Source organism: Syngnathus leptorhynchus, chromosome 14 (assembly GCF_054491065.1).
Source record: "Syngnathus leptorhynchus isolate UIUO chromosome 14, UIUO_Slep, whole genome shotgun sequence".
NCBI classification, from domain to species: domain Eukaryota; kingdom Metazoa; phylum Chordata; class Actinopteri; order Syngnathiformes; family Syngnathidae; genus Syngnathus; species Syngnathus leptorhynchus.
The window spans coordinates 5,558,337-5,570,217 of NC_141208.1; the positions used below are offsets into that span (position 1 = coordinate 5,558,337).

The 11,881-nt window shown below is 44.2% G+C and overlaps 1 protein-coding gene across 1 annotated transcript; it reads left to right on the forward strand.

Annotated features, from left to right (window-relative positions):
• Positions 1–6,968: 6,968 nt before the first annotated feature.
• Positions 6,969–11,576, forward strand: LOC147046190 (glutamine synthetase). Its single transcript, XM_085930066.1, has 7 exons — positions 6,969–7,111; positions 7,744–7,951; positions 8,852–9,013; positions 9,374–9,520; positions 9,591–9,718; positions 9,824–10,023; positions 10,566–11,576. The coding sequence occupies exons 2-7, from the start codon at positions 7,786–7,788 to the stop codon at positions 10,876–10,878; spliced, it is 1,116 nt and encodes a 371-aa protein (XP_085786192.1). The 5' UTR covers positions 6,969–7,111; positions 7,744–7,785; the 3' UTR covers positions 10,879–11,576.
• The last annotated feature ends 305 nt before the right edge of the window (positions 11,577–11,881 follow it).

The following is an 11,881-nucleotide window of genomic DNA, read 5'->3' on the forward strand; positions in this document are numbered from 1 at the left end:
AGACTTTGTGAGAATCATTTGCGGGGAAGCTGCCTAAAACAAATCTGCTTGAGCGACTCACCTCAAGCCAACCCCGTCAAAGGCATTTAGAATGGCGATTGAGAGCAATGAAACCCTAACCACAAGTTCAACGTCAGTGACCTGTGACATAGCAAATTCCCACAGAGACACTTGACAATCTTGTAGCAATTCTTCCCAGAAGAGTAAAAGCTTCTGAGGTCGTCGGAATAACTCCACATTTCCTTTCATTTTTACTGCTTCTGTGTTTCATAGTCATACTTATGAACAACGACATTAGATCCGTCGCGTCCGTGTAGTTTAAGATGAACAATTTGTCATCATCGTGGCGTTACGGTTGGGAACGCACCAGGATTATTTAAATCCTGCAACAATTAGCCCTACGTTTGGAGTTGTGGGATGATTCTTAATGTAGCCCTATTTGATGACAGAGTTGCCTATTGCAGTCCTGGTCTCTCAGAGCAAACCACAAAGAGGACCAGTGAGCTATCTTGGCAAAGCTATCGGCCCGTATTGATTGGGCAAAGGCCCAACAGCCCCTCACTAAAAAGAGATTAAAATATCAGGCTTGTCTCGGACGTTTATAGAGTGTGTGACCTCAGTCCGAGCGAGTACATACATCATCGTCGGTCCATCTCCGTGAGCCGGGCTGAATGTTGAGTGGCGCGGCGGCGGGGAGGGAGAAAAGAGAAAGACTGGTTTCCAAATTGCAGGTGCAACGTCAGTGTAGCTGTTTCATTAAAAAGTCACACCGCGTACCCTCGCATGGAAATGTTCAAACGTTATTGCCCCGGAATGTGTCTTTCACACCTTTTGGGATGGATGCTGTGGGAAGGGTGAGACAAAAGGCGTGAAAGGACGCGTGCATCCATTCCCAGCTACTTTCATTATAGAGCAAGTAGGTCCTGTCAACGTCTTTTCATTACACGGGGCCCCTATATGCAGCGCCGGTGTCCGAGCGGTCCGCTCTGTCGCCTGTCAAGGAAAGGCGCTCTCGGGGAAAGGCCGCCTATCTCCCCGATCCCCCCCCCCCCGCCAGCCTCGGCAGGCAGGCAGGCGAGAGAGGCCAGGCAGAAAGAGAGGAATCGTGTTTGCCATCAACAGCTCAAGAGAGCAGCATGGCAGCAAGATTGATGACACCCTCCCTGAAAGTAACAAAAGAACTCCTGTGCACGAGGGCCCGCTTATGGAGCTTGATAGAGTTGTCATCCTCTTAATAAACAGCTCGGATATGTCAACCGCCGAGGCGACGGGGGACGCCGCCCGCGCTCGCCCACCAAGCCACGGGCGGGATCGCCTACTGGCACGGCGGCACGCGCACCGCCGCTCCATATGGAGCCCCCCCCCCCCCTCTCCTCCCCCAAGGGTGTTAGCCAGGCAATTACTGGAGAAGAATAAATACATGACAAAATGTTCACGTTTTGTTGACTTTAGTCGTAGTGTGAGAGACTAGAAGCAAAATTGCACTGGAACTCCCATGAAACTTTAAATTCATCCCGGTTCTAGCAAGTGGCACTTTTGGTTTTATTAACATTTGGGGAAGAATGTCAGCTGCGGGATAGATGAAATGATGTGCAGCTTTTCATATAAGGGGATCTCAAGTGTGAGTACCATACGAATAAGCTTGACAATATTCTAGTTTTGGTCTGGTTGGTTCAAAACTTAAGTGGGGCTTCTGTGTTAGCAGAGATTAGCTTTAGCCACAGTATTTTCAGGGTTCCATACTGCTAGCGTGCTAACTGAAGTACATTTTTTGCTATACTAGAAGTAAAATGCCGCTGTTTTTCTTCTTATTACTTTTTTAGAAAAAAAATTTCAGTGAATAGCTTCATATGATAGCGCCTCAATAAAGGCACTGAGAAAATGTAATCATATGTGCGGCTAAAGTCCGTCAACGTTCGTTGAGTTCATCTTCTATGACACAAATGCCGCACAACTGTTTTTGGCGGGGAGTTAATATTGCCGCGCCCAGTCAGACGTAACGGGGCACTGATGCTTTTAGGCTTTATGAGCAAGTCTCTTTAGCTTAGCCCGGAAACGCTGCTAAACTACGCTGAGATTGGTCTTGCTCTTGCATCTTTCGATTGTTTTGGTATGCGGCCCTGGGAGCATTAGTGCTACACACTAATTGACAAAGTGTAATTCAGCAGCTCTGTGATAAAGTGCTGCTTCCGCCGAGGAAAATACAATCGGGGGATTGCTGTTTTTTCACATTCTGGGCTCGACTGTTTGCCGTTAGCCAGTTCGATCGTACAGAGCGCTTGGACCAGACGAAGGAATCTTAATCTACGTGAATTCAAGTTTTAAATAGGCAAAGCAGAAATTCCCAAATACATAAACCTCATAAGCATTGTGACAAAAACATCGACATATATTATTAACAGGAGCTAAAAGGCTCCCAAAGTGTTGTTGAGGGAGATACTTGACATTTTGGGAACTGTGTGAGAGAATGGGCTGCGGGGGTTGGCTGGCAACCCCACTGAAAGAATGTTGTTGTGCCACATTTTATTACCTTGAAATAGAGCTGTACGTCTCATGCTGAATTAAGCCTTATATTAAAGCATTTAAGTGTTAACAGCAAAACAAAAGACAAAACTCAGCAGCAAAACGGAAGGATGAATACAAACAGCAAAAAAAGTAATCCTAAAAAAGTCATCTAGGTAAAACTTTTGTTTTTGCGTTTGTGGGGGAACTTTATTAGTTATGAGCACAATAATGACTCATTTACTATTTCCAAATGCAGACTTCATTTGTTTACCGTCCTGTATTTTATTTTGCTCAAATCTAAAATATTAATAACAGGCTTTTATTGGAAACTGACTTAATATGTGGTAGGCAAATTATTTATCGTGACTGAAGCAAAGTGTTGGGCGAAAATAAAATTGACAATAACCAACATTACTGTCTGAAAATGTTCTTGGTCTGACATATTCACAAACAAAATCCGAGAAGATGCGATAACCAGAAAGAAAGGTTTGAGTGTCGACAACCTATTTGAATTCAAGAGGGCATGACAAACACAAATTCTAGACAAGAAAATGGTGCAAAAGAAATTCATTTTTATAAAGTCTGCCACTTACCATATTCACTTATTTGGGGGGGGGGGTGGGGGGGGGGGGGTGGGCGGGGCAGCAATGTTGTTGTCTCAATTGAATCTGCAGCCCACTCCCAGTGCGATACCTAGTTAAAGGCAGCAGGCTGTGAAATGGTATTTGGAAATAAATGAAAGTGACTATGAAACAGTGGAGTTGGAAGATATTGCCGTGTCAAGATGACAGACAAGCCCTGGAATGGAGCTCAAGAAAAAAAAAAAAAAAGTTATTATCCCAAAGAAGAGCAAGAACGCTGGATTAAATGTAACCCATGACGGCTCACACAACTCTCTGACAAAAACGTGCACACAGGCGGAATGACGGAGACGGCAAAAATCACAACAATCCCGACTGCGGTGGCTCGCCTGTTGATTTTCATGCGAACAATCCATCTTATTCCGCCGCCGCCGTGGTGGTGCCAATAAGTGTTATTGCAAAGTGTTTGCCTATTGACGCTCCATATAAAAGCGCTTTGAAAGAGCTTAGGAGCGACGCAATCCCCGGAGGCTCTTCCTCACCTGATTTACAGGCCACGGCCACCATTGTGTTGTCAGCCTTATTCATTTTTAAAATGGACCACTGTCCTGTGGTGCAAATGTGTCCTCGGAGGGGGGATCGTTTTTGTATCGTCAAAAGGTTGGTCAAATATGTGGACAGCTTGGAATGCAAAACACAAGCGACAACGCAGTATCGGTTGCGTCGGGTGTCAAAGTCAAGGCCCGCAAGTCAGATTCAGCACACCGTTGCCAAAAGGTTCCATATTTGCAAGGCTCCCAATTACACAGCACACCAAAACATGTGCAGGCCCTTTGTGCATCCCATTTCATAGATGAATAAATGACATGCAATTATTAATTGAAAGCATGATGATGAAGGTGGATTCCCCCCCCCCCCCTCCCTTCACACACACTTTTTCTCATTTGAGTCTTTCACATGCACACAAAAACGTCTCTCCATTTTGTCCGATGCCTGTCACGTTCTGCAAAAGGCCTTTTAATTACATTTGGACAGGCCGGTTCATTACACATAATACACGTTTGACATGTAATAACTGGTATCAAAGCCAATGGCTAATGTTGATTTAGGTTTTTATAGCTATAAGGAGGAACGCATTCCTGTATGAAAGACTTTGCATTTATGGGCATTGGCTTCTGGAACAGGCATTACGCCCTGTGCTTTTCACTAGTTTCGTCAGGGCTGCCAAAGGAAATCCTAGATGGTTGACTGCTGCCCTCTCTTGGTGTCTTGAGGATACTGCAGTTTATAATTTAAAGAACGCAAACTAATCAAATGGTTGTTGGAGTAGAAAAAACACGTTATAATGGTGCTGTCTTGCATTTATTTCAAATCAAAACACAGTATTTTTTCTTCCTTACATTGATGTTTTGTCTACAGGAGTCATCTTGTGAAATTTTACATTTTGCAGTTGGGGCTATCACTCCTAATAACATAAGATTGTATTACTACTACTCTTTCTCTCTTGGCTAACTGCTAAGGTGATGACCTGTTCATTATATTTTAAAAAAATCGGTAATAAAATCGCCACAAGTACAACTACTGCGGATAGTTGCGCTTCAGCTATGCTAACTCCTTTCTCATTGATACGCTTGCATCAAAACAGACATTAAGAACATTCAAAAAGATACACCCAACTAATTAAAGAAAACATATAAATGATGAGATTGACAGATGATCCTGTACCTGAACGACGAAGCATACTGACCAATGTGGCACAAGTTGACCTCACAAGGATTTGAGATTGCATGTGAGCTGTCACAGCACATGTCTTTAATTACTGGAGAGAACATTCAGGCTGGAGCAGCACAGCAGGTCATGCCCTCCAGCCCAACATGACAATAGAGAGAGAAAAAAAAAAAGACAAGCAGGCTGTAATTTTATCTTTAAACTGGGACATAACCTCTGTGTCGTTGAAGGAAAATTCCCCACGCGGGACTAATAAAGAACACAGAACGTAAATTTAATTGGATGTTTATGGGTGTCCGGCCCACATTCAGAATGTTAAGCACGCCGTACCTTGTCATTACTAAAGTACATGAATTCAACCATGTTTGGCTATTGCAATGTGCCCAGGGAGTTCGTCCATCTATCCATCTATCTATTCTCTGGGATTAAAAAAAAACGTTTTGTGGTAAACCGTAGACTGCTCATAAATGTATTCAGTCAGGAAATCATCAGTATGTTTAACTATCAGAATGAAAAACATTTTAATGAAATGTTTGGACTTTTTCAAGAACATTGTCTTCATGTATTGTAAGCATGATTATTGCACCGATATCGAACAGTGAGTGAATTTAAGAGTCTTTTTTTTGGGGGGGGGCAATTTTGTGTCATTCCAAGCAACACAAAAAAGAAGACGTTTAGAGGCTTGTACATGTCATTTTCATTGTGTCCGCCAGATGGCACTGTGCACCAGTATAAAGTATTTCTTTGACAACAGAAAAGCAAGCTTTTTTTTGTGGTCATGGAGGAGGAAATAATTGAATGGATAAATTCGACATTTGTGTTCATACATGATCAAACATTATCACTGAACCAACCCGTGCGAGTCCATGAACGAGATGTTCAGCAGCCAGCTGGTGTAGCTTTCACTATTTTTGTGAAGACTCTATCCAGCAAGAGGATCAACACAAACAAGAAGAGCACCTGCCGCCGCCTCGCCGAACAAAATCTGCCGTGGGAACAAAAACAAATCAGGGGATAAACACATGCACTTGCTCAAGATTTCAAATGATACCATTGTCATATGTTCCTGCGTGTCTCAAGTCAACCAGGGCGATTACATCTTCAAATTTCACACGTCATTCTGCTGAGGTCTTCCCAAGCGTGTCATGTAAGGATTCTAGGACAAATTTGAGCTAAGAGATTCAGAAGTCCATACGGGAAGGTGCTCGCTCCAGTTTCTTCTATGATTGCAAAATGGCCATTTTAATCCTATATTACGTAGGTAACACCCTAATCGACCTTTTAGATGAGTACACCTGAATAACGTCACTGCATGGTCGGTGTTTAGAATATTTAACCTCTGTGATGAAGCATCAATTAGAAAGGCCCATAATGATTATGCTAAATGCTGAAAACATAACGTTTTCTTCCTGATGTTTGACTTTGCAGGACATAGCCCAGTCAAAGTATTTTTTTCCCCATATTGACAGTTGCACACTTTTTCTAAACACTAGCTTTGAATTGATCAAGGCCAAATTGGGGAATGCATTCATGGGCCACCAGCCTGATGTTAGAAAGATGAGGTACAATAAATCTGAAACGAGCATGACTACTCACATGAGACTATTTAGGGACTGACTGCAACTCTGATTAACTGCATTATTTGCAAACAGGAAAAGCAACATTTCACTTCAGACGTGGGGACACTTTCTGCAGCTGTGTGCTCGCCTCATGTCCATGATCCACTCACGTGTGGACCCAACGTCAAATGGTTGTGCATGATGGAATTACATAATTCAAACCAGTATAGCTGCAGTAACCTACTTCTAACGCAGGGTGGCGTCGAGAACATGCTGACGTCCTGTTTAACGGACATCTCTTTCCCAACGGAATTCGTTTCTTGGAAGATGACACAAAAACAACAATGGAGCTTTACCAAGCTTTTGTCCACTGTCGTGACACCGTGTCCGTATACGTGCAAGCACTAGGACGGGATCTGCGTGTGAAAAAAGAACTCGCGTGGTTGAGTGGGAGCACAAGTTGCTACCACGCGGCGACTGCGGAAAGAAAAGTGGGCGGTTCTTAAATTGTACCTATGACCAATGAGAAGCCAGCTCAGTCCTCTGTCACAGTGGAGCTGACGCCGGGCCACGCTTTCCACCAATCAGATGCCCCAACGCCAGTCGTTTCCTTATAAAAAAGGTCAGAACTGGCGCTTTGGTACCGGAGAATGGTAGAAACACAGAAGGAACATCTCAAGACGAAACACTGGACCCGCAAGTCCTTTCGTTCATATTTAAAATTTCTCGTTTTTCCAGGTAAATTGTCTTTTATACTAGGTCTATATATAACTGCTAATTCTTGGACTTGTATTACATTTATGATCTGTAAATTTCGATTCTTTAATGTGTAGTCGTAGCTTTTTTTTTTTTTTTTTGTCTTTGTAGTGTATATGAGTGTTGAGTTATTTGAGTGTCATCTCGCCGTAGCTGCCGTTGATGATGTAATATTTCTTCACTCAACATGATGTAACCATGGCTACAAGCCATCATGCCAACAGGATGTGGTCCTTGTACTCTTCACTTTCCGCGGTCTCGCTTCGTTTTCCTCGTGCTGACATTTCGAAAAACCAGCCTCGATTGAAATACAAATGACGAGCATGGAGACGTCTATTCTACCCGATGACCGAATTTACCGTCGTATCTCGTCGATTAGGTTCCAAGAATGAACACGATGGCGGCGAGGTTTCATCATTTCCGCTGTAGTTTGGAGCTGTTGATGTCTTGTTTTTCCAGAAACGTGAACAATAGTGGTGGTCCTTTGGGGGTGTATTTTTTTTGGCCCCCTAGCGTCACATATTAGACACACTGCAGTCTCATATCTGTACTGTTTCTCTCTCTCTCTCTCTCTCTCTCTCTCTTTCCTCCTCGTCCTGTTGTCTGGTATTCAGGTGTGTTATAGTAGGAATTTAAAAAAAAAAAAAAAAGAAAAGATGGCCACGTCGTCCAGCGCAAGCTTGAGCAAAGTCATCAAGCAGCAGTACATGGAGCTGCCTCAAGGGGATAAAGTCCAGGCCATGTACATCTGGGTGGATGGGACCGGAGAAGGCCTGCGGTGTAAAACCAGAACTTTGGATTTTGAGCCCAAAAGTGTTGAAGGTAAGAAGCTTTTTTTTTTTTTAATTGGCCTTGTAATTGACCGCATGTTGATTTGGTGCCTTCTTAACTTGGGCTCCAAACGGGTGTAAGATTTCCGGTAAATTTCCGGAAAGTTTCTGGTAAATTTCCATGAGAAGTTGAGCAGTGGGATTTGGCAAATGCACTATTCAAAGCGGAGGGATGAATGGAAAGGTACTCAAGCATGAAACATCCGTGCTCAGTAAAAAGCATAATAGTAGACAGACTTTTTTTTTAATTAGAACTTTTAAAAAAACGGATTATATTTTACTCAATAAATCCCATTCAAAACTGCTAGAATATTCCGAAACAAACCGGTTCCTTGCTAGCAGCCAGCCTTCAATTTCGAATATTCCTGAATTCATTCCGAGTACTTGTTGATTCTCATTTGAAAGTTTCAGAGAACTTTCATTACACCCCCCCCCCCCACACACACACACACACACACGATGAGGAAACAATGGCCATGATGGGTACTGTCGTGCTCTTCCAGTCTGTGATTTACTCAAGATCCTCAACACTGCACAATATGCATGACAACTGTTATTTTTGTTTCATTCACTAATTTTCTACTCCAGCTAATTCGATTTATTTATTTTGTACAAAACAGATCAGTTCTGTCGTCAAGTCAAGTTGGGTGTGCCATTTTATTGTCACGTAATTACAATGTGCCGGCCAGATCGAGGCCAGCCGGCGGACCTTCTGTAATAAATAAAAACATTTGAGATCATATTCTAGAATGACAGATAATACTAAGCACGGAGCTGCTAATGCAGAGTGATAATATTTGAACTGGCAAATGCGTTGGGCTTGAAATGTTCTTTCATGACACGCGATAATAATAGATGGGACCCACGCAACCTTTCGTCTCGTCTCCTTCAGAACTTCCCGAATGGAACTTTGACGGGTCCAGCACCTACCAGGCAGAAGGCTCCAACAGCGACATGTATCTCATCCCCGCCGCCATGTTCCGCGATCCCTTTCGCAAAGATCCAAACAAATTGGTGCTCTGCGAGGTGTTCAAGTACAACCGCACGCCTTCAGGTGAGAGACCAGTCGTGAGGAAACCTCATTCTCTCCGAAATCTACACGTCAGCTGACCTGACCTGTGCGCGAACCCTCCTTGGTGTGAGCAGATGGTCACGTCTCTGTCTGCATGTGCACACTAAAACTAGGCCTTTGTGTTACGTTACATGGCGGATTGGCCTACTTCACATTAGGAGGCACATGGTTGGACTAATGCAATAAGTCGCACCATTTGAAGCTAATTTAGGCTTGGAAATTGCACAACGTATCCCCTTCATCTATTTCACTCAAATGAGTCTCACATGAGGGTGTAAAATAGCTGACACACAAATAGCAATTATAGGGCTTTGAATTAAAACGCCTTTTCCCTTCCCGTAGAAACCAATCTGCGACTGACTTGTAATAAGGTGATGAAGATGGTAGCGGATCAGGTTCCCTGGTTTGGCATGGAGCAGGAGTACACCATCCTGGGCACGGACGGACACCCCTTCGGCTGGCCATCCAACGGATTCCCGGGCCCTCAAGGTGAGTGAGCTTGGCTCAGATGTCACCCGTTGGACTTTGATAACAAATCTATCGTGTGATGCGTTGTCAGGGCCGTACTACTGCGGTGTGGGATCAGACAAAGCCTACGGGAGAGATATCGTGGAAGCCCATTACAGAGCTTGCCTCTATGCTGGGGTTCAGATCTGTGGAACAAATGCAGAAGTCATGCCGGCCCAGGTAAGACTAGGGATAGGCTCATATTGCAACTTCAAACCAACCCACCTTGATATTTTGTTTGGAATGCTGGAAATCACGTTTTGATGTCGTTGTGCGTGTGTCCAGTGGGAGTTCCAGGTTGGCCCGTGCGAAGGAATCGACATGGGCGACCACCTTTGGGTGGCACGCTTCATCCTGCACCGCGTTTGCGAAGACTTTGGGGTGATCGCCTCTTTTGACCCCAAGCCGATCCCCGGCAACTGGAACGGCGCCGGCTGCCACACAAACTTCAGCACAAAGGAGATGAGAGAGGACGGTGGACTGAAGTGAGTGTCGAAGAGCGCTCTGGTTCATTTGTGATGAGGATTCCAGAAAACTGGAAAATCACGCTACTCTTATTCTGTAGAGCCACTCAAACAGCATATGGACATATCTTAGAGTTTAGTTTCCATTAGAGCAGAGAGAAGTTTAACTACTTTTCACCGGCTGCCAGGTCAAAGTCAGATATGGGTCCAAAAGAAGAAGACCCATGTTAACTGCAAATGAATCCATTTCGTATGTTTTGCCTTCTTAAATGTGGCGTTCCACATGGCTCAGTTCTAGGATTTGTATTTTTTTTTTTTTTTTTTTTTTTACCTTTTGATGAAGATAACCTCGACATAAATGCACCTAAAGGAACTCTGCAGATAACCAGTCCTAAGGGCTAAGTCAATAGCACATATTGATGCTGCTTTTACTTTGTGTGCAACTGGCCTGACAAGTCTGAATCTCACCTCAATGATTGTGTTGACATTTCACGCAGTCCCAAATGTATCTTCAAAGATCTATCTCGTCTCGGTCCTCAAAGATCTGTGCCGTCTTCTTCCAGAGCCATCGAGGACTCCATCGAGAAGCTGGGCAGGAGGCACAGCTATCACATCCGTGCCTACGATCCCAAAGGGGGGCTGGACAACGTCCGCCGCCTCACCGGCCACCACGAGACCTCTAACATCAACGAGTTCTCGGCGGGCGTGGCCAACCGCGGCGCCAGCATCCGCATCCCGCGCAACGTGGGCCAGGAGAAGAAAGGTTACTTCGAGGACCGCCGCCCATCGGCCAACTGCGACCCGTACAGCGTCACCGAGGCGCTCATTCGCACTTGTTTGCTGAGCGAGGAGGGTGACGAGCCCGCGGATTACTGAATCCACAAATCGTGGATCTACTCCCACTGCCAACCCCCCTTCCTTCCTAAATTGATATTTTCTTTTAACTAGTACTGTATTTCCTTTCCCCACTTCTCCCATAGAGATGTCTTAACCTCCATTTTAAAAGGCTTGTCGAGTTGGCTGGTCAACTTCAAACGGTCAATTGATATCTTTGGTAGCTCCCCTCTGGTCATGGCAGGGTACCTTCCCCTCATTGTTAGAAGGGATTGGTTTTTCTAACAGACTTTCTAGCCATGTCGATGCCGTTCCTCACCCGTCCATCCCCTAAATGAACTAAAGCCCCATGGACACTGAAGCGTAGAGCTGCTAAGGCTGGACACGCCGCATGTACGGCTTAAGAAATATTTCGTTCATGATCTGCTCATTTCCTTTGTCGCTGACCTTCTCCTTTTCCCACGGTACTAACGCTTTGATTTTTATGATGAAGTGTAATTTTAATGGCAACGTTTGTCTTCAGATTTCTGACACACTGGGTTACCCGTGTTGATACACTTTGTAGATGTTTGTGCCCAGATGACGTTCAAATGTGGTGGAACTGTCCATAATGCCATTTGTAGTTTCCTCAAGGAGTTTTATCCTTTCTTTAATGCGCCCCATTTGGTAAATTTGTCAAGTTTACTGAACCTGGGTTATTATTTTTCTCTTGATACATTTAAAACTTATTTTTATCACAACCTTGACGACTTGTGTTGTTCTTTAACTTGAATACAAGTGCTTATGAACAAACGACAAATCAAGATTTTCACATTTGAGTCTTTGCATATTGTGTGGGGGAAAGTTTGGATGTCAGACCTGAGAAGTCAACTAACTTAACGCTAGCTAGGGATGAGGCTAGCCTCTAGCACAACACAACAGGGATGGATTTAAAATGAGAACAAAGGGGGGGGGGGGCATCCTAGGTTCTTCTGTTGGCCAGGGTAAGGCAGGATCTTCCATACTTATTTTAGTTCTCGTGTCCTCACTTGTTACGAGTGTGTGT